The 23898-nt window shown below is 40.0% G+C and overlaps 1 protein-coding gene across 1 annotated transcript in view; it reads left to right on the forward strand.

Annotated features, from left to right (window-relative positions):
- The window catches only part of SMIM14 (small integral membrane protein 14), a 38783-nt gene that overhangs the window by 7735 nt on the left and 7150 nt on the right, over positions 1–23898 (forward strand). Inside the window, exons 2-3 of the mRNA XM_035324846.1 lie at positions 6426–6536; positions 20599–20647. Of these exons, the coding sequence (XP_035180737.1) occupies positions 6462–6536; positions 20599–20647 (124 nt within the window). The 5' untranslated portion in view covers positions 6426–6461. The remainder of the gene's footprint in view (positions 1–6425; positions 6537–20598; positions 20648–23898) is intronic.

Here is a 23898-nt window from a genome sequence, read left to right on the forward strand (position 1 = left end):
GTTTTAAGGGCAGAGACCAAGGGGAATTGTTTTATGCTTTGAAAGTGTTACTGTGCCTAGGGGCTCTCTTTGGGTATTGTATCAGCCATCAAAATCACTGCAGCCCTTTTCACGAGGAAAGCTACATGGATGATCTGAACTGGGACAATTAGCTGGAGGAAGCTGTAATTGGAGCCACACTTTGCTGTGGCGGTGCAGCTCCTGGCAGGGCCCACATTTGCATCCTGCTGTTCTGCTTTCGTGCCCAGTCAGCCAGTTGGTTTTCTTTTGTCCTGAGTAGGCCTGGTGGAGAAAGATCATTAGTAGTCCTCTAGGGATCTGCAACCTTCCAGGACCACTGGATCCTGGTCTGCCAACATCAGTGGGAGTATTTGCTTCAGTACCAGTCGGGTGGAGCTGTAAGCATGGAAGAAATGATGGGACAGAGCTTCCCTTGCATCGTTAATGAAAGGGATAAAAAAATTACCATTGTAAAAATAGCCAAATGTAGTGCTGCGGCGTTTCAGGCCTAAGTTCTGAGAGGGAATATTTACTTCAGCTATTTAAATTACAGTAATAGAGAAGAACAGGTCGCTGGGATGTTTTAATTAGTATCAATTTGTATACAAGTTCTTTTTCACAGAACCTATTTTTAGCCTTGTTTGAACTGCGGAAGTCGCTTTGTGAAGGAAGTCTCCATAGGAATCTCCAAGCTCCTTATTGCCAGTCCCATAACCCCAGCAACTGAAAGCTAAATGGCCACCTCCACGGGATGCTTATGCCAGGTCTTTGGCTTATGGATTGATTTTGATTTGTCCCTGTGAGGAATATGCATCCACTAACTTCAGGCAGAATAGCATGCATTTATTTTAAGGCATTGTATATTTTCTCCTTATTTTCTGCCTATTTCTGTAACTCTTTTTGTGATGTTTCTTCCCTATTCAACTACAAACACTTTTGTTTTCTTACACTGTCCTGTAGCTTTATCCTGTGTTTAGTTATTTGCTTCCTTTGCTTTTTTAATGGCTCATTTCTGCCTTGTTCCTCCTTTATATTGCTCTGGTGTTAGGAAATGTGCTGCATTTCTGGTGACAGTAATTGAGAAATGAGAAATTTCACCAAGTTCTTTGCAGGTGAAATCAGCCAGTCCTATCTGCACGTCTCCGGTTTGTTTATTTAAGAGAGAAACCCCAAATCCATGTCTATTGTTTTTCCACTCTATGCTCTAACCCAGTCTGAAGAGAAACTCGATGCAGAAGTCAGCGGGTAAAATTCCCTGGCCTTTCTTACTCACAGAGTTTGGTCGTACAACTGAGATAACGGGCAGCCAAATAACGGGCTGGTGAGCTGGAGCTAGGTGGTTCATCAAAAGGCTAACAAAACAGGGTGCTGTGGATGTGCATGAAATGCAAGTACAGAGAAGATGGCAATCAGCAAGAAAATGCACTATGTAACAAATTTGGCTTGGATTCACTGGGTTTGAATGGTTAGTCTCCGTATTGATTGCTTTCTAACAAGCAGTATTTCAGCAGTGCCCCACTGAAGCTACCTTTACACGTAATTTCACCGTATACCTACGTGATGTTGAGCTGGACTTTGTGTAACTGGGCAGGGCTGAGTGAGTCTGGTCTCTAGAAGAGGCAGGATTAGGACCAGATTTTGGAGTAACCCCTTGTACCTTTATGTTTTGAAGTGCCTGGTAATGAGGCAGCTGGGGTGCTGCTCGTCCCGAGCGCTAATGGTGCCCAGCGGGACAGAGGGGCCCGGAGGAGGGAGAGGCCTAGAAAAGCAGCGATGAAGAGCCCTAGAAAAGCAGTGATCAGGAGCATGCTGCAAAGAAAATAATTGCAGAAAGCAAAGCATAAGGTGCTCTAAGCAAACACAGATAGCAGGATGGCTGAGGCGCACACAAGAAGGCAAGAGAGAAAATCATTTTTCTGGAAACATGGATCCTTTAGGAGCTCATGGAAAGTCACAGGAGGAAAGGTTTCTGCCTGTGGCATTTTATCTTTAAGGCAATGAAGGGTTCATGCTTCTTGTGTGGCTTTCGGTATTTCTGCTTTTTACCATTTTTTGGAATGCCTGTGGAGCCTTACCAAGTCACGTGCTTTCTTTCTACATTTTTATTTCAATTTTTGTACAAATTTTAATTTGTTCTGCCATACATCTCTAAAACTGAACTCAGAAGCAAAATTAACTTTATGGCATGTTAGAGGGATTTGACAATTGTGCTTTGAGATGTTGCAGTTGTCTGAAAAACAGTAACAGGGAGCTGAATAGGGGAGATTTTGTTTCTCTTTAAAGTAAGGTGGAAAGATTCTACTACTTGTTTGCTGTCTGTGAGGTATTTTACTGCCAAGCACTTCTAATCTTCAGTCTTCAAGGAAATAGCAACACAGCAAAAATAGTCCTTGGCAGAAAAAACTCTGTATTGTGTATGTCCTATGTGTGATTTTCAAGAGTGCTTGGAACCAGGTGTGCTGTAGATGCTATGTTCGAGCTGTGATAAAGCTGCAGCAACTCTGGCAATGTGCTGTGTATAGTGAGTTTCTTCAAAAACTAGAATGAGATTCTTATACACTTCTCTTTACTAAGGAGTAGAGTTCACCAATACATGCACCTTGACAGTCTTGTTAAACAACATAGTATTGGAGTCACGCTGGAGAGCATCCAGCCTGTGGAAAGTGGACAAAACTTCTCGTTTGCCTTCATGCTAGAAAGGAATTCAGTTTTGTAATGATTAGGGTGGGGAAAAGCAGAGTATAATTTCAGTCTCCCAGAGCTCACCAGCTGCATGCTATTCACTCAGGAGAGATGCTGCTGAATTGGGAAATAAAGTCATTACAATAATTTCGAAGTATAGAAGTGTCTCCAGGTCCAAAAAAAAACAACGTTGAGATTGTTTTTTTGATAGTAGGGTGTATAAAATACACCATGCAGCTGTAGGGCTCAGGTTGGGAAAGACAATAAAAGAAAAAAACAATTTACAATAATTACCATAGCTGAGAAGACTCATGATTTTAAAAATTGCATAGAAATGTTTTTCAATAAGGCTTCATTGCCTACAATTGCAAATAGATGCTCAAGTCGGAAGGTAATGGTGGGCTTTTATTTCTGTCTTAAATCATCAGAGACTGTCTTCCATTTTGCTCCTGAATTATAGCAGTCCTGGCTCGGACTGCAGTACTTTAATTTCAGAAGTTCCGTTTATGATTGCCTCCACGGGCCTCTTTACACTGAAGAAGCCATATTGGTATGTCGTATTCATCCACATTTACTGGTTGTCTCCTTCATTATGCTTTCTATCAGTTTGCTTAGTCTGGGGGCCATAACACGTACCTTTGCAACTGTTAGCACTGAGAGCGTTGGCGTATTTGCCAAACACATCTTCCAGCTGTTTGTAGACCCTGCGTTAAATACTGCCTTATCAATAGTGTAGCCAAAGCAAAATGCAATCATTGTAACTAGGTTAAAAGCAACTCTCTCTGAGTGCTTGCGTTTATTTGGTGTCATGGCCTCACCAATCGCTGTGTTCTCACCAGTTACTTTCTAAACTCCAAGAAAACCAAGGTTACAATGAACAGGAGAACGTACAGAAATCAAAGTAAAATAAAACTACAAGCTTATTTTTTTTCTTTCTCCAGGTCATGAAGAAAAGAAGGGAGCATATCATTTTTTTTCTTTTCTTTTTTTTTTTTTTTTTTTTGTTATAGTTTGTATGTGGAAGAGCTGTATTTGCAAAAGGTGGAGAGTTGGTGTGGCTCGGTGAAGAGGTCAGAGCTGGGCAGAACAAACTAGCAGCTGACGTGAGGTCAGATGATTGCAAGTACCGGGAGGCAGGCAGGAAGCACGCTGCAATTCTGGAACAGGATTTTGTGAACGGGCTGCCGAAGAGCACACAGCGGAGCCAAGGAATCCTGCTCCGTGATAGATAAAAATACTGGTCTCTTGTTTCCAAATCTCACACAGGAGTGAAATGTTAATAAACTTAGGGATTTAATTACAGAGCTTAGTTGGTGTTTAGGACTTCGTACATTCAACGTGTGTTACAAATAATACAGTTATTAAGCCAATAATGAGGAATACAGACACGAGAGTGTCATTTTACCAGTGAAAATCATCATATAGTACAGAGTGGTTCTTTATTCCTTGTAACTGGACAGATGCATATAAAATCTATTTCATCCAGTTCTCTATCAGGAGAAAAAAAATAGTGTTCTTCTCACTATAGATGGTCCATCTTCGTTCCTTTGCCAAGAGGAGTTTGCTATAGGCTTGAAGGAGGGAAAGATGAGGCATGATTCCTTTAAGTGTCATTTGAAGGTGAGAAAGCTTGTAAGGAGGATTGTATTGAAAAGCTTGGAAGGCATTTTACCTGGTGACACATGTTCTGTTTTATTTTAGCTCGTTAAGGTAATTTGTCATGTGCAATTCAGGTGTCTTGGGGTAGATAAATCCCTTCTAGAACACCTCTCCTTATATTTATGATATTATATGACAAATTTATTTCCTCGTTATTGTCTTGTCTTTTTCAGTTGCACGCTCAACAAAGAATGGTTTCATTGGTGATGATTCTTATTTGATGATTGGATTGCTCCTAGTCTTACACAGATTAACATCCCTGCTCTCTTAATCGTTGTACTATTACTGTGTGTTACTGATTCCTAAATTCCTTCAAGTTAGAATTAAATACTGTTAAATAAATACTTCACTGGTTCAAGTGCCTTGTTCTGGATGTCAGTTTATGTCCAGAGGAACCATTTTGCACTATTTGGCAATCAGTGCTTTTACCTCTTCCTAATGCTAGAATAGAAGAACTCATGTTAAAATCAAAGAACTTTTTTCAATACTTATGTTCATTTTTCTATGCAAAACTGTACACTATGTAATCAAGTCATCTCTCAGTCTTCTTCTCAATAAATAGTCAGATTAATCTTTCTTATTATCTAAACAGTCTTTCATCCATCTCTTCAATATTTTTTTGCTCTTTTCCAGTATTTAGTATTCTTTTTTAAAAAATGAAGACCCAAGCAGATAACTGCATTGAAGTTGGTATTCTGTAATGCAGATACCAATATCTCTTACCTTCTTTCACTGTCTGACCTTCTGCTCCATGGCTCAGGGTAACATGGAAAAGTAGCAAGCATTCACAGGGAATGGAGGAGGGACTTCGGAAGTGCATTTTCTTTTTTCTACATCTTAGCCCAGGAAGGAAAATACTGCAGTGATACGTTCTGTTGTATGAAGATCTCTTACAGCCGTATGGGTTGTTCCTCTTTCTCCTAATGAGATTAGAATATCAGGATGTTGGTGTGTAATCAAGGCCGTAAGTTTTTAAAGGTGAAGGTTGCAGAGCACATCTGCTCACTGAGCAGATGTCAAAAGGCTGGCACTTCAGTAAGCTACTTTAGGAAATGGACAGGTTGTATCTGCTCCATGCTCCTGCCTTTCTTTATGAAACCTGCCAGTTATCTCACCTTAGGACCCCAGCGTGTGCAGCACAAACACAATCTGAATGTCGCCCTATTAATACCAAGTTAAACAGCAATACTTCAAAAGTGTCATTCTGGAGAACTGATCTAGTGCATCATAACAGTCCTTGTCAGAGGGAAGACAATCCCTGACTTGACCACAGGGGTAGAAATGCCTTACAACTTGCTACCCCTTTTGACCATCAATTAAGTCACTGAGAAAACTATTGATAAACAGTAAAGGTGTGCTTGTATTGTTGCCGAGTGTCTGGTGTGGAAGTGGTTTTAGCAGGTGAATAACCTAGAATGGCTTCCCTACCGTGTCCATTACTGTGGAAACTGAACTTTTGTTTTCTCTATAGCTAACTGAATGACCTACTTCTTTGATCTAAAATTAGTATGAGTAACTCCATTTTTAAAGTGTTTCCAAGTACATCCACTTTTGCACCCCTGCTGCTTGCTTTCATTATACAATAAGGATGATTGCTTCTCCCTCTAGCAAAGAAGTTACAGAATTTTAAATTATTTTCCTGTACATTGATCCAGGGGGAGAATGCCAACAGTTTGTAAGGGGTTTAAGAACACAAGTTCCCCTGACTTTTCAAATTGTATTCGTACACTTAAAAGTCCCACTATGCAGATGAGAAACCAGAATTTAATTTGTGTAGTTCTTGTTTGTCAGGATACATTTCATAGCGGTATGTAGGAAAACTCAGGGGGGATTCACAAATACTTGCAAAAAACTATTTGGCTCTCTAAGGAAGCCTGTGTGAGACACTGCTTTCAGCAACATCAAAAGGTAGCTGCACATACCAGACTTCTTCATTCATGCTGCCAAAGGAATAATAGGATTACTCGGCTTTGTTTTGCCTTTTCACTCTGGCATTAAATGAGCTGAAATTTGATGTGGGAGTCTGTAAAATAAGGTCAGTTGAAAAAAAGAGCTCATTGTACCTTTATTCTTGTTCTTCTTAGGTGTTCACAGACAAGTTCAGGTTTATCCAGAGAACCATGGCAGAAGGTGGATTTGATCCTTGTGAATGCATTTGCTCACATGAACATGCAATGAGAAGACTGATTAATCTGGTAAGGATGATATGAGAGTATTTGGAAGGGTGGTTATTCAGACATTACTTCAGCACTTGCACACTTGCAGTTACTGATGCTATTGATTTTGCTTATTCAGTTGCATGTACAGCTAGAATCTCTGTATCTGACTTTCTGATGAGCATTTGAGTACTTAATAAATATGATAACTTTCTCTTATTTTCCAGGGCTGCATTTTTACAGCATTGGCATTGTTTCTGTTGAAATGTTTCTCTGCAACACCCTTTTTAATCTGCATAAAAACAAAGAAACTACCCTGTATGCTCTTTGAGTTCAGTTTGATAGCACACACATGAAATTCCACCTACCCATGTGGCAAGCTGATTTTTTTTAATGCTTTTAACAGATCTTGTATTTTTTAAACTAAGCTTTAAAAAAATACTGAATTTGAGAATCCAGAGATTTTGACTTCTGAGTTCTGTTTGATGTGCTTCCTCTTGTTGATTTTTATATATTTGTTCTTATCCCATTCTTTTTTCTTAGGGTTTAAAATAATTTCCTTTTAAGTTACTGAGTACACCAACTGCTTAAGGCAGTACACGTGAAGAGCAGCCTCTCTAGGATCAGACCCTTCTTCAAAGGGTTTCTTATCAGTGTTATAGGAAGGTTTTCAGGAAAACGTGGTCTCCAACTAGCCTATGATAAGAGTGTAGGGGTAATGTTCAAATCCCAAACCATATATGTCTGGGAATCAGTTCCTGTGCTTGACCTTATAAAACCAATTCCACTTGCATACATCCAAGGAAGGACAAACTTGCTTTAAACAGTATTTTGCAAGAAGTGTTTATAGCTTGTTCTTGGAGATGTGTGGGTTTTGTTGATATGGCTCTGCTTCACCCTGAAGACAAAATCCTGAGTGTTCATGTTTTCTTGACCTTGGAGTGCATTGTACTGTCTCATGTGGACTACCAGGGAAAGAACATAAAGCCAGGCAGAAGCTGTACCTGTGCTCTCAGGGAGCCCAGATGACCCCATTTTTCAGAATTACTCTGCTCGTAGTAAGCAGTTTTCACCATGGATGTCAATAATATAGCACTGTGCAACCCATGCCATCATCTTCCCACATTGTGCCTCTTAGCCCACACACCAGGAATGGCTTAACAAAAAATATAGACCACAGTAGGAGCCAAAGCAGTGCTGAAAATAAACAAACAAAAGAGGGGAAAAAAAAAAAACAAAAACAGGCTTTGTCAGTGGGAGGGCCCCTCACTGGCTGCAGCAGAAGGCAAAATGTTCCCCCACAAGGGCAAGAGGAAATGACAAGCATTTGGCTCAGAGACAGTGGAAACCCTTGTGCTATGCATCAAAACTGGGGTTGCCAAACAGTCCAAATGTAGTGGCCAGCTGCACTAAAGCCTGAAATGGCACCAGACAAATAGAGCGTGTCTGTATAGCCAATTCCATGTTCTGTATGGGTCTGGTATTTCCCTTTGGTGGCTCCCAAGGATGGTGCTGTCAGTTCTCGCCTGAGTCTCACAAGTCATTAGAGGCTGGCTTGCTTTCATATCTCATTACTGAAAGGCAACAGTTTGTCCCAAGAAGGATTTTTGTCTTTTTCTTATGATATGTGCTAAGGTGGCAGAGGAAGCCCCAGGACCAAGCTTCATGAAACTGGGAGGGAGGAAGGAGGATGGGTGTTGGGAGGATGGGTGTTTGCTGCTTTTTCCTCTGAGGCTTGTCAAATGCAAGCCTGAAGCAGTATGGTCCAGGCTTTTGATGCCGGTTCTGTGTTTCTCACCTTTTCGTTTTTTTGCTGGAAGATACCAATAAACAATGGCATAGGTCTGCTAGTGCTCTTGTGCTGCGGCTGGAGGGTTCTAGGTAGAGGTGTGTTGTGTCCAGAGTTACAGGTGCCACAAAGGTGTGTGAGATTTTGTTCCTGGGCAGCACCATGCAGCATAAGGTGGGTGCAAACGGATGATGTGGAGGCATGCTAGTTCCTGTGCTGCGAATGTAAACGGAGCAAATCACAGGTGCCATCCTCAATGGGGTGGTCGCCAAGGCCAATTTTATGGTGTTCTGTGTAGCTGCAGGAATAGAGTTCAGTGCTCAATGTTCAGCTTCCAAAAAGATTATATGAATCAACATTTGAAACTGTGAGGAGTAATGGGAAATGCCAGATTTCATCCCTTGTAAAAGGAAAACCAGCTGTTGCTAAATCTTTATAAGAGCAAATCACTAGCTGGGATAGTTCAGCAGAATCTAGAAAGGGAAAGTCTCAAAACTCTGTCAGTGGCCAGAGAATCATCCTCAAGTGACCTGTTGCGTGAAGTAGTAGACTTGCTAAGTCTCCATTATTATATAGGTAGCTTTTATTCTTCAGCAAGTTTGCTTTCTAAGCTTCTGTTTTGTCATTCAATTGTACACAGCATGAGCAAACAAGAATTTTACTATTTGTTTTAAAAGGAACCCTTGGACATTTTCCAAGGTTGCTGAACTCCACAAGTCTCATTGCAGACTGGGTGCCTATTACCTCAGAAAATTGGTTCCTCAAAATCTTTATTCCAAAACCATTGTGATACAAGATAGGTAGGCAATCTGCAGTTTTTCAGCATGGAGGAGAGGAAATCCAGACATGCTGTATATCCAGAATGGTTCCCTACTACTGCATACTAAATTGTTGATTCTTGTTGATAGGTATAAAACAAACAAGAGAACATTGGAACAGTATAGTAGTTAGGAGTCAGGATTCAACAGTGGATTGTAGTAATCTGTAGACCAAGCACTGTAAACCCAGAAGTTCAGAGTTAAGATCAAATTTATCAGAATAACAGTGTAGATATGAGAGATGCTCAAGTGTGGAAATACAGTTTTAGAATTCTTCAGTAATGACACTGCAAAAATTAACATGATTGATGTAAAGACGTTAATAGCTTGCGTTTAGGTTAAAGTAATTCTTACATACTGATCTGTTTATACTTGTATAGAACAACATTGATAAGAATTAAGGTTTCTGCTGATGAAGAAGTTATGATGTATTAAGTATGGCTATTACATGTAGAGTTAAAAGATACGTATTCAAATGCACAGGATTTCCATTAGACTTAACTGTATGGAAAATTTCAGTGATTATGTTATGCCAAAGTCGGCAGGAGGTCAAAAAGTCTGTTTACAACCTGAAGTTCTCATTTTAATTTCCAACGTGTGACTTTAAATTTCTAAGTTAATTGGTGTATTTGCTTAGAAATTCTTGTAAAATGTATTTGGTATTCCAAGTACAATAACTTGTGGATTTTATTTTTTTTATAGATAACACCTACTTTAAATCTCTAAATGTTCAGTTCATCTTGTCATTACAGTTAATGCTTATAAAACGAAAAGGTTTTGTTGTCATTTAAACTCTTCTTCTCTGCTATTAGCAACAGCACAGAAAATTACGAACAAGTAAGCTGTCTTTTTTTAAGATGACTAACTTTTACTAAGCCATGTGACTTGATTGCTTTTCTGTCCCTCATTTAACTTGACTAAGCAAGGTTCTGTTTTATTTCCTTTTCTTCTTAATTCCTAATACCGAGATGGTTTTATAGACAATCGATTTTATGTGACATTTTAAAAGAATTTTTGCTGCTTATTAGACTGCTGGGAAGATGCTGTTCATACCCACAGTACTTATAACTTAGGTACACGTCCGTAAGTGGCGTTGATTTGCCTTTTGTTAAATGATTCTATGATTTTTGTTAAATGATTCTATGATTCTGTGAAATGTTCTATCATTTTTCCTGAAGTAGATTTTTCAGGTTTCTCATTGGTGTTTTGCACATAGAAAACTTCTGTAGCATGGCCATCCTAAATAATAAGCAAATACTATGATTTCCAAGTATTCCTAGCAAACAGCAGAAATCTAAAGTCCTTGGCTGTAACTTCATAAATAATATTTCCAGTATGTAATACCCATGGCGCCATCTGTTATGATTTGGAGCTGTTGTATAACAGTTTGACTATTGTATATTGGGCTCACTATTTACACTATGGATATAGCAGATAATTGGTAACTTCCATAAAAGGAAGTAAGCATAGAATATCATCAGATTTTCCATCTTCTGCAAATACATAAGCGTTCTTAAGAGACAATGACAGACCTGTTAGTTCGTATGACTTTATCTCCTGTTCAGTCTCTTCCATCTACAAAACTTATCTTGACAAGAAGAGCCAAAGTTCAAGAATGAAGAACAACAAGCAAAATCAAGGACTAATGAGGAGGACTCTTGACAGACAATGGGCCAGTTGTTTAAAAGATTTTCAGTGAAGGATATTCTGTGGTATCCAGATAAAATTATTCCTGTCTTAGTTGTGGCAGAGGATAGCAAATCTCTGAATGAGAAAGATGTTCTATTTAATCCTTTGTATTTCCATTTTCTTCATTTATCTTGCAAAATAAAAATTTGATCACACTATATAATTCCTCTAGACTTCCATGCTACTTGAGTAAATGTGTGATCTGTGATCCAAGTGTGAAAACTAGACTGTGAAAGCCCAAGGTGGCAGGAATAATCATGCAGAGAACATCTTTCATGAAGCCTGACACCTGTATGTAACTACTTAAAGTGGCCAGAAATGTCAAAGTGATCCAGCGGCACCTAATTTTGTATGGTATAAAGGTCCTTTATTTTTTCTCTGATACAGTATTATTTGCTTTACTGAAACTGTGACTTCAGATTTCCCTCATACTGGGTTCTACAAAAATGAGCAATATGTTCTTTCCCCAAAGCATTTCTAATTCTGTAATACAAAAGGACCCGTTTTGATGAACAGCCAACAGTTCTGCTGCTGAGATTTGATGGCCTTAGAGACCTCTGTGGGAGTTACAACCTTGTGCTATGCTCTTCTGTAGCTAATTGCAAAGTAATGGCCCATGTCTAGTTATGTTACTATACCAGAAGGCTTGAATGTTTCAAAAACTCTGGGGAATATAAAGCAAATCATTTTTTAATTTGTCTTGTATTTTGAGGTGCCATTTGCTTTTTTTATAGCAAAAAGATGCAAATTTTCAACCTATTTCCAAAGAAAAAAATGGTTCAAACACTCTTCTGTCAACCAAATTTCCACATAATCCTCTTGGCCAGGTCACTGTGGAGTCTTGTTGTTATAAACGGGCATAGTCTGAAATAGTACCCAGCATAGCCATGAGTCTTGGCTGAGCGAGACCTTGTGCAAACAGCACAGAATAAACACATGACTAAAATAGATCTGTGTTGTTTGCTGCAAATGGTTGAAAAGTTCTCAAGATGTCAGCACAGCTAAGCCCGACTTAAATAGTCCTTCAGGCATCCAGCAAAAATGAGTTACCCTACTGATGTGGCTTTCTATTGAAAGCAGAGCAGAACTACACTGAATGAATATGTGGTGATTTAAGGTGACCTTCTAAATATGGAGGTTGCCCTGGAGACTTGTTACACATGTTCCATGGCATTTGCCTTCTAAATTATTTTTTAATAGCAGTCGCTACTGCTGCTAGTTTGTAGCCATTCTGCTCTCTGGCTGCCTGGCTAAGGAAGTCAGGAAGTCATATTTTGCTCTCACTGTCCCCTTTTCTTGCAGACCCGTGCCTTCAGTTCCCAGTTTCTTGGAGTCCAGGGTGATTGAGAAAGGACCCTTCCCAAGAGCTGAACGTTAAGTCGCTCATTAGGACAAAGAAGAAGTTACCATCCCTCTGAGATGCAGGAGAGACCTGATGCACCTTCTAAGGCACTGTGCCAAAAGAATAAAAGGCAGGGCAGAGTGGCAGGATGATAGCCGGTCCTGAGCACCCTTTGCTCCACTGATTTCACTGGGTGCTCAAGGTGCTGGCTCTGCACAGCTTAAGGTCCCAAAACTGTATGACAAAAATCATGCACTGCTAATGGCCTGTAAACTAAAAACTAATTCTAGATCAATCAGTACAAATGAAGGCTATTTTTCTAGACAGGTTTGTGTGTAAAAAAAAAAATAAAGGCATGCCATGAAAAATGGTTTCCACTCAGGTCTAAGTCCCATGGAGACCATTTTTGCCTATAAGGGGTTAGGTTTCAGAACTGTTGAAAGTGCCTGTAGTTCTTTATATTTCCCATTACTGAGTTTTGTAGCATGATGGAACCTGCTGTTTTTTAACGTGTGTGTGTGTGTGTGTGTATACAAATACTCATGTATATAAAATACATACACAAATACATACATATAAAATAAAGGGATGTATAAAAACAACATAGAGGTAAATATGTATATAACCATTATATTTAAAAAGTTATATTTAAATATAAATATATCTATATATAAATGTATTACACATATATTTATAAAAATGTAATGTCTCAGTCGCCCCTCATGACTGTCTCAGAATAAAGCTTGTGTGGTCTAATGGTATTACAAGCAATGTGGAAGAATAGGCATTGAAAATTCTGGCTGCTTGATAATCCAGCAGTAGTTCATAGACAGAACCTGCATTATGGATGGCTGTGATGATCAGAGCAGTGTTACAGCCATCTCGTTTGAGGAACAAGGAGAAAATTGTGCTTTGTCTCTCAGGCTGCATGTGGATGTAATCAACACTGGTAGAACTCCTAGTTCGAAGCCTTTGTCCTCAAGACTGTCTACATGGGCGCACACCATCTGCTAGCATGCATGGTTTTGCAGAAGATACTAAACTGGTCAAAAAACAAATACACATGTATTCTGTGTTTGTATTTTAGATGCAAGTTTGTTAGTAACCTCTTGGGAGATCTGTTTATGTTTTTCATGAATGCTTTCAAAGGTTTCTGTAGTGATATTGTTCAGTTATTTCTATCTTATCCATTTGTTGTCTAGTATTACATGTAGTCAGAGGCACTGTGAGCTCCTTATGCTGATCCAGACATTCACACTGCTTCATTTTCTTTTGCCTGACTCTCTTCTAATTCATTCTGCTTCACATTCACCTGGAGTAGGATGTCAGACATATCCCAGGTCCTCAAGGCCAGTACCAATAAAAGTTACACAATTGGGGGAAAATAAGGGAAGTATTGAAAAAGCAGATCTATGTGACACCAAGGTGAAAAAGAAAATGAAGAGAGGAATGAGTTCTTAGCAAATCAGTGCTCCTTTTCCTACAGTGGTCACTGATACTTACCTGCTGCATCTTCCTCCGTAAAATTTCATTTTTTCGGTATGAAAGTTAGTGTAATGTTCTCCCTCTCTCATAAGTGGTTGGTGGTTCTGGGTCTTGAGACTTGGTTTGTAACCTGGGAATACTGTTCTGAAAGGTATCAGACATCCTTCTCGCCCTTTTGCTGTGGGAGAGAAAATGATTTGTCACCTCACAGGACCAAACTCCATGTTTTTGTAGCAGACTGATGTTCTGTCCTGGTATGAGCAAGCATTTATCTTAATTCTGCACTTGCTCATAGAAAACGGGGAGTGGGAGTGGGGAGGGCAGTGTTCACTTTCTCCTTGCTTGTTCCTCTAAGAGAAGCTAATGTGGTGTAGGAGACAAGTTAACATTATCAGTATGCCCTTCTTTTCTCCTTTTTTTTCCTCTTATTTCTCTTGGCCAGCTTGTAGCAGAATAATGCGTGTAGGTGTCATTTTTTTGCATCTTTAAGTTTGAATTCTGTGGATAATGCTACAATTCAATTTGCAACCTGCCTTGTATTCAGGACTGTCCTATCGTACCACAGCAATTTATCTATCGTGTTGTCTACTAAATCATTTATATACTTTGGACAGAACAGATGTGGCTGCCAACAAAGTTTAAACAGTGATTTCATTACCCAGAAGCATCAGAATGCAATCAGAAGTATGCCGTGGGGCTGTCATCTTCTGCCGTAGCTGGGGAGGAAAGGCAGAGCTTACAACTGGTCTGAATTGCAAAGAAGTATTGTCACAAGGGATGATATTTTGCCCTTGTTATTGCAGAAAATTTTCTATCAACAGCCCTTATGGTTCCACTTTAAATTTACTTTTATTCAGGGGATAAATGACCACATGAAGTTTGTTATTTGTCCTTGCTTCTGTACAGAAGCTTTTCTTTTTCTTGCCACCATTATCTGTCTCTGCTCTCTTATCTTGGTACCTAATTTGCCTGTTTCTTTCACACATTTTTCTGAGCTTTATTCCACCACAATCTTGTATGGAAATCTTTTCCTGACTTGGCTCATGAACTTGCTAATTTTTCAGTCATGTCTTTCCTGGAGACATCTTTCAGATTTGAAATGTCTCAAAAGCTACTCTAAAAGGCGATTATTTTAATGATCCCTACATAAACAATTTATTTACAGCTCATCTGCCACTGACAGATGACTAGACTTCATTGATTATGGCTTTGAGTTCCTGCCACTAGTCTCATTCCTCTTTATTACACTGCTTCAAGAGTTGGAAAGTGCTTTTGGACAGGGATTATGTCATTATTTCTTCTGGAAAATGACACATTTGTGAGCTGTGTGATTCTCAGTATCTTCCTGATATTAGGCAAACACTGTATGCCTTTTTTTTTCTCCTTTTTTAACCCTAGTTAGATACTTAACCTTTAAAAAGTTTTCCCCTTCCAGTTCATACTGGATAGGAACTCATAATCTTTTGCTGTCAACTTTAACAAAAAACTGTTTGTCTGAGCAGAGATTGCAAGCCCAGTCCCCAGAGACCCTGGGTTAGCAAATTCCGAAAGCTCATCTGAAGAGGAAGTAAGGGAGTTGTGAGACATAAGAAGTTACTGTGAAGGTAGGCAGATGTCTTGAGTCCTCCACAGTAGCTGTCTGTGATGTGTGGGAAATGCAAAGTAGCCGAACTTCTTTCATGGGAAGACTGAAAGGATCCCAGGGGCTGAGGTCACTGTGTCGGAAAAACAAGTTCTCTGTTTGGCTCAACAAAGTGGGTTCACTGGGCTCACTCTTTCACTTGGACTTAAGTGATTTTGTGGAGCAGCTAGCATGCAGTAGAAGTTCACACCCTGATTTCACCACAGCAGCATGTTTGCCTGCGCACGTATTGGGTCTGCATGGGAAAAAAACAGAGGCTTTGCTTCATACAGTGACTTCACGTACATTTCCAGAGGCTGGCAGGGGGCCCCCTTTTCTATGACTGTTCATGATTTGGTTGCAGCTGGGGACTGCAGAAAGAGGTGGCCCTCATCGAAAAAACCTGCATAGACTCTTGTCAGAGCGTGGCAGGAGGAGCAGCAAGAGCCAGTCGGGTTTCAGGTGTGCTTGATGGCTAGGTTTGTTGACCCACAATAGGTTGAAGCCATACTTTATATACTTTTTCAAAGGATCGGTATCTAAACAAAGCTGTGTTAGTGTAATCTGAGGCTACAAGCTGCCTTTTGGGAAGGAAAAAAAAAAAAAGAAAAGCTATTCCAAATTTGAGCAGGGAGCCATGTTGAATGTGCTCTTTTGGTTGGTTTTATTTTTGCCATGCGAAATATGAGTGTCAAGGGGAAAGAATGAGGAAAGGCCTTTTTCTCTCTTACCAACAAAAGCACCTCGGTTTCTTTGCTTCTTTCTTGACACTTTGTCAGGTTTACATTCAAGATGTGTCAGTAAGTAGACACTGATTTACTGTAGTTCAGCCACTGGTGCCTCCTAGTTCCAAGAAGTATCTTATGAGGGGCTTCGTATAAACCGGATATTCATATTGACCGAGAGTTCTTGTGGTGTGTGGATTATTAATTTCAATTATTTTAAACTGTTCAAACCTTTAAATGTACTTCGAAGGGTTTGAAGTTCAGTTGTATTTTAGATAATGTGCATACGTTTGTAATTAGTGTTTTTACTTATATTGCCTGCAAGCCTATAGTGCACTAAAACTTACAAATTTGGAGCCTTTTTAGTTTTTCTTCTGTTTACACTTTGTTCTTACTTCATTTTAGATAATAACGAATAAATTAGTTCATTTTTGGCTCACATGCACCAAGACATTTACTGTATTTGGACGACAGACTGCACAAAGAATGTTTAAAATTCAGATATAAAACTCTTCATTTAAATAGAAGAAAACAATTTTCTACAAATGTTTAGTTTTGTAACATTTGTCACTCATTCTTCTTCTGTTGAGTAAGCCCTGATGTTTCACTCACCTAATTTCTGTGTTCTTATTAAGGGCCTGATCCAAAATATACTGAAAAATATAAAAAAATGAAAGAGGCTGTTACTGACTTCAGTGGCCATCAGGCCAGGCAACCAGCTATCTGTCATTCACTAAATTCACATTTTGAATGCACTAGGATCTCTGAAATATGAATAAGACCAAACCCATCATCAATAATATTTGATGCCTTTGAGTACATAAGAGTTAACATATCCTAAGAACCACTTCTCTACTCAGATTTTTCTTATTGACTCCAAAGTGTTCCCAGCTCTAGCAGTCCTGTGAGCATCTTAGAGTCAAGTTATCACCATTAAAATTGTCTGAGCAACTGCTTGCCTGTAAAAGTGGGACGTCTTTGAAAAGTTTTTTTTTGTGGGTTTTGTTGAGAAGAAGGAAAGTCTGTTTCTGCTTTTTACTGTTATTGCACAAACTTTCATCCAAACTCCCCCTCCACATCAGAATAGAAAACAGAAGTACAAAAGATGGCTTATTTCTAGTCCCTGATAATTGCTCTTTTTTCAATTATCTGACAATTGAAATGTCTCACATTTGAGTTTTTTTCTAGCAATTGCTATGTCCCTTAAGGGTGTAGTTAAGAGGAAAGAGAGCTAATTGGTAGGCAAAGGAGCAGTCGTGTTTCAGCTAAAGGTATTACCTTTCCCAACCATTCATCTTACGTAAGCTTTTCATGCACATGCCAGAACATGTTCTCATCTTTTGACTAATTTAGTGGCTATAAAGGATCAGATTTGTACTGGGTTACAGAGTTACGACCTACTTCACCTGAGTGAATTGAGAAAAGCCTGTTTTTTACTGCTGCTCCTTTGCAGGCATCTGTCGTGGTCCATCCCAGGAGAGCAGCACGCGGCCTGTCATTGAGTTGTTAAAGACAAATTTGTTAGCTGGTATAGGGAGCCCTCCTACAGCTTGTGCTAATAGGATAGTGAGGTTTCACATGTGCTTGTACTCAGGATGGAAAGAGAGCATGAGAAGATGCTTGAGTGTGTTTTTACCTTGTAATCTATGGCTTCTGAAAGCCTGACTACTGTAGAGTCTATGGATAGTGGTCCTGTGCTGTCACATCTTCTCCAGCACAAGTGGTTTTTGTAAGAAATTTTGGAATTAACTGGAAAAGTTAGCTTTCTAAGAAATATTTTACTGCTGGATATGAAGGAGCAGAGGCAATGGGATCCAGATGGGATCTTTAAATCTGCATGATACATGACTATGTATTGTTTTCAATTTAGAGGAATTTTAAAATGAAGTATAAAAAATGAACCTTTTTCATATCTCCTCATGTAAGTATTTCACATAATACACTGTGGTTTCTAAACCTACCTTGTACATTTAGTTTCTCAATTACCATAGAAAAAAGGGAATATTTGTTGCCCCAGTCTTTCGGAAAGCACAGCCCCATTAGCAGACAAAGAGCAGATGACTACTTTGTAAAGGTTCCTCTGTACATTGTTCCTCCATACATAAGCAGACTTTCATATTGGCAGGATATTATCTAGTATAAGAGCATTCCTTTTTTTCAGCAGAGATCTGTAGAGCAACTCCGAATGGTATTTCTCATAAGACTGTTCAAGTACTGAAGTATTTATGTTATTGGTGTTTCCAGTAGCAGTCGTTCTATGGTCTTGGAGCCTAGGGTCCCATCTGTTGAGATGTCACCGAGGGTGCCCATGGGGTAAAACTCTGTGCCTTACAGACAAGGAGCCTATGAGCACCCTCTGGGCACACGAAATCTCAAGGCTTTAATACTTCTGGTGTCTTAATCGGGTGTCCTCCTACATCAGCAGGCATTTCCAGGCAGCGCATGCCTTTTCAGGCAGAAATGGTCAGGGTGCCCCATGGCCATGACCACACCGTGTTTCAAGTGCCCCCAAGACCACTCTGAAGAAAGACGTAGCTGTAGCCAGAATGTCTTTCGGCTCTCGTTGAGTAAGCTTCTCTGGTGGTTAATGTACCTGTGCCAGTCAAAGCTGGCCCTCCGTCTTTTTTCTGCGGTAGCAGTGGAGGCCTGCCGGGTAGGCAGCTGAAGGAAGGGGGTTGTTAACAGCATTAAAAAGCACACACACTGTTTTTGAGGTGGCTTTTTTAGAAACATTAATGGCGTGGTTTCAAGAGGTTGTGTTTGGACAGGGTGTAATGCTCAGAAAGGGAGTAAATAGCATTGTGGCTAGAGAGCCCCAAGGCCGTGTTGCCTATCTGGGCAAGTGAGACAAGGCTACCCGACTATTAGCCATCCTGGCGACTGGGGAGGGACAGGTAGATGTTGTATGATTGTTGATCTGTTTCTGATCACATAGCTATTACCTGTTTTAGTTCTGAGCGTTATTCTATGTTGAAAAATACCTGCAAACTGCATTTTACAGATTAGGGATTATAAATTAAACCCCTTCCAAGATTAAACCCGTATAAGAGCAGAAGATGATTATGTTGCTGATCTCAATAAAACTTGGGCATGGCAACACCCAGTCTTCTCAGTTGAGGAATCCCTCAGTGTCAGATATTACAAAGTGGTACTATCTGCTATATAAAATCTCCCCTTTGAGAAGGACCTCCAAAGGCTGAAAATAAAATGAGATTTTACTTTTATGTAAGAAGGCCGAGAAGTATGCATACTTTGATAGCATTTTTTAATACGGTAAGTCGAAGACTTTTGCTTGAATTTTCCCTGCTGTTGTATGTAACTATAGAAATAGCTGAAAGATGAAAGCCTTCCCAGTACTTCTGAAGGAACTTCTTGGTAGTCTCAGTAAATTTACTAGCAGATCTTAATATATTAATCAAAGAATGAATGTGATTAATCTCTAATTACATTTTTTTTCTTTCTCAAATATGCCTGTCATTATGATTAAAGGAGTTTAAAGTTTTCCAAGTGTCTTAGAAAGAAGTTGCCCAGCTGTTTCCTTGGTGTGCTTTGAATAATATTATGACTACATACAACAAATAAGCATATCAATCATGCCAATAGAAGGGGAATTTTTGTTTGTAGAAATTATTCTCATGTTTCTTTCATAATGAATATCTTTTCTATTTTGCATTTGTGTATTTACACTGATAATGAATAAATTAGCCTGTTGTGACAAGGCTAATTTCGTGGACACTACTGTGTCCACATTGTGACACTACTGTGACATAAAACCTGTCAAAAAGTAAATCTCAGTTCTAGCCAAGGCATCACAGCAATTCTATAATTTTACAACTTTTATTATTCATCGGTGTAGTTTACCTAAGGAGGGAATAGGACCTATTTCCATAACACAGCATATTAAATTCCATCCATCTAGCCTCTCCTGACGAAGAATGGGATATTTGTCCGTATTGACTCTGTCATCTGTAAAATAGTTATACTCAGACTGGTTGGCCAGCGTTGACTTTTCTTGCAGTTACCAAGCTTACCTAAGTCTGTAAATGCAAATGATCATTACAGCTGTGCATGGGAGAAGTGTTTTAATTTTTACCCATCAGTAAGCAGGAAAAACAGTAAAATACAAGTCAAAATCTTGTTTTGAAAGATCTGAGGTGGAAAAAATAGTAATTGATAAGTTTAAATGTGAAACTTTAATTTTGCATCTCTATGCATGTCTGATCATTTATTGTTAGGTAATCACAGAGTATTTCAATGGTGCTTGATTCAGATAATTGTAGTAACACCTATCTATTTAAAATCCCAAATGTGGGTGTGGATGGAGAGCATATCAGAATCTATATTCCTTTAGATTTTTAATTTGAGTTTTAAAAGGCATTCAGTGGCTGCAATCCATGTGGAAGCAATAACTCTTTAGTCAGGTGGTTTAAAGTTATTATGTAAATAGCGTTCAGAAACTACGTCAATGCCTGGGATTCTTCATGTACTGTAAGCCACGTGAGGCAGTAAAAGATGGGTTACGATTTCCCTCCCCTTGAACTTGTGCGCTGATAATATACCACATCATGATTTCAGTACAAGCTGCCTGAGTCTCATTGCTAACTATCGTGCCTTTCTTTTCCTCTGTTCCAGCTGAGACAATCACAGTCGTACTGCACAGACACAGAATGCCTTCAGGAATGTGAGTAACTATTGAGTTCAAGTGCATGGAAGCGAAATAAACAGTTGTAATTGAAATGCAGTCTGACTGGTCCTTGAGATACAGCAGTTGGTCTCCTGTTATAGGAACATATTAAAGGAAATCAAATGCAACACTACTGAAATCATGTGGGGGAGGTAATTTCTGAGAATCTGTGATTCAGATTAAGGTTTGTACGTTTGAAGCATTGTATGGGAGGGGTAATGGTGAGCAAGCTGGAGGTACCAGTACACCAGCACAAGCATTGAACAGGCACCAAGCGCTATTGAATCTTACCACTGACCTCCAAGTAAGCTCCAAGTTTAATTTTTGCCCTAAAGAGAGAATCTGGAGAGGGGTGTTATTTTTCCCCTTTACTGTCATGGCAGCCTAACCAGTGAAGCCTGGATATTCAGCTACAGCAGCTCTGGCTGTTAAGCCAACATATGCCATGACTGTGTCTCTGACTCGCTGGCTGTATAGTTAATGAAACAGAGTACTGATGCGTACACTTCCTTGAAATTTGCTGTGAAACACATCAAAAAAAAACCCTCCCAAACAATGAGCATTACTGGGATAATCAAACGTTACCAGCTTCTTCAGGGAAGCATGACTGTGTAGAAGTTATGCAGTAATGTGAGCTTGCCCTGAGGTGCTCTGTTTACACTGTTCATAGTCTGGAGGGAACGTTGCCAAATGCTTATAAATAAAAATAAAGTGGATCTGGTTTTCCTATATTGCTTTACCAATTGAGCAAGTGAATGCACTCAATTAGCCTGCATGAGGACTACTGTAAGGCTCCCAGGAAGCACCTGAGCAGTGCTCCTGGAAGTAGGAGCTGCTGGTGCTCTTCTGCAGGAGGTGCTTGTGTCTTCTACAGGTCTGGGAGCAGCACAGTCAAGGTTTCTCAGATGCTGGGGAGAGTGCATGCCTTCATTCACTCATGTTCCTCCTTCTTCACTCCCCAGTAAATCCTGGTTAGAGACGGGCATCTAGCTTGTATTTGCACTGTGTCCTCCTGGTGTGAAACACTTCCAGATTCATTGCCGTGATGGGCTGAAGAGGAAAACCTGTGAGCTGTAAAAAAGTGGGAAGCACGTCTGCCATAATGGCACTGCTGGCTTTACTTTTTCTTTATGGACTTTCCAGCCATATATCTGAGACCTCCAGCAACCCTCCTCTCCCAAATGCACCTGTCCTTTTTAGTCTTCTAGACCTTACGGTTCTATGTCTATTGTTTTTCTTTAATCTAGGAGAGGAAATCATCAGTATTTATACGTCCCTGAGGCTAAAGGCTGTATAAATGAGTAAGTTCTGTTATGTACGAGCACAAAGCTTGTGGGATTGCTTTTGTGCTACCAAGTCAGTACAGTGGAGATGTGAGCGGTTTGTGGCAAATTGCCTTCCATCCTGAAAGGGATCCATGCAATAACTGTCTGTGCAGATGCAAGCAGTTTGGCAGCAATTGTTCCAAACCAGTGGTTTATTTCAAAAACCAAAGCAAAAATGATAGAGTAAATCCTCCCCTATGTTATTATATTGCTTTAAATTTAGTTCCAGCGAAGGTATTTTTCTGCTGATGCAATGACAGCGACTGCCTATTTGTCAGATTATTCTGTGATGCTTCTATGGTTCTGTACTTGGGCCAACATGTGAGACTCGCAGGAGTCAAAGGCAAAAAATAAACAGAATGAGCCTGCAAAAGCTTCTAGAGACAATTCAGAGACAGATTAAAACAATTCTGGACCAATCTTCTGCCCATTGCCTCATTCCCATTCTTTTGAGCTGTATCACGATGAGCTTATATTTGAGGTGGATCTCCTCTTCCCTAAGTCCCAGAGCTCCATTTTGTGTTACTTGCTGCCTTTGATTCCTCATTTCAGGACCTCGGTATGAAGAAACTTGTTTTACTCCCACCCATTTGCTCATTCCCTGGGTTTGGTCTTCCTTTTGGAAGCAAAGCTGGGAGTGTTGTCATCCAGAGATTCTTAAGTTGCAGGGTTGTGGAATAACTGATGAAATGTGTGTGGTTTTGTTTTGGGAAACGTCAGGGCTGTGGTTCAGCCAGTGTCACAGCAGCGTCATGCATTTTGCTGATACCAGCTGGAAGTTTTCAGAAACGCCCTACCTTAATTCTTCCCAAGTACACACTTCGTTTCTTCAACCCTTGATTTCAGATCTTTTTTAGATTTTTGGAGCCAGATCAAAACACCAACTGAAGTACAAGACTCCCTCGCTTGCATTTTTGTGTTATTACCTCTAAATTCTTTTTGACAGTTGTTCGCACCATTATATTGTAGTGACTGCCTTGTGGAAAGTTTTCTGCCAGGTCCGGGGCCAGTGCTTTTAGATTTGTGCTCCTACCAGGAGGATATGAGCACCACTTCAGAGAGCATTTGGTCGCTCTGCTTGATGGCTGTTCTCCATCAGGATATCTGCTGTGGTGGGAAAGCATGCATCAGAGTCTGATGGCTGTTCCCTCTGTTTCAGTGGGTGCCTTGGAGAAAGAAAGCTGCAAATTTCTTGCAACACATTAATGTTCTGTGGGATTCTTTATGCTCAGCAAATCAGAAGACCTTACAGGATCTTACAGTTTCCAATAAAGTGAGGAATAGAAGTGATCATTCTTTTCTGAATTCTGCTTAATGCATATGTAGGGTAGCAGAGTGGAGAGTGTTTTTCTGAGATGTGTTCCAGTTGTAACATCAGTGGTTCATCCAGCCCAGGGAGGATCCCCAGCTGGCATGGGGCTGCACTGATGGCTTGTTGCCCTTCAAAGTCATCCTACCCTGTGGAAGGAAATTAGGGGCCACCGCCTGAGTTTCTACTCTGTGTTCCAGCAATTCGCAGATGTAGTGACCTGGATTCTGCGCATTCCTATTTTCAGCGCTACTCTTTTCAGTGCTCTGATGGTTTGTAATGTTAACAGTCAGGAGATGACTGTCTGAAATGTTGTCTGCCCTACTTCCAAATTTTTATTCATTTGAAAATTAATGTGTATTGGTGATTCATGTTGAGTTGTACTCCTCTGGGGGAGTCACAGCATCCTAGCCTAACGACATGAAACATCTGCCAGCTCCTCCCTCCCTGTTCTGGTAATTCCTTTCTCCCTTCCTGTGCTTGAGTCCATTTTGGCTCTCTTCAGTTTCCTTATCCCTGCCTTTGAGTCTGCCAGCTTGCAGGGGTTATCTGCTGAAGGTCCCACAGGCTCTTCGTCTTCCCTGATAATTCATCTGTAAAATACGTCTCCTCAT

This window comes from Oxyura jamaicensis, chromosome 4, assembly GCF_011077185.1.
Source record: "Oxyura jamaicensis isolate SHBP4307 breed ruddy duck chromosome 4, BPBGC_Ojam_1.0, whole genome shotgun sequence".
Taxonomy (NCBI): Eukaryota; Metazoa; Chordata; class Aves; order Anseriformes; family Anatidae; genus Oxyura; species Oxyura jamaicensis.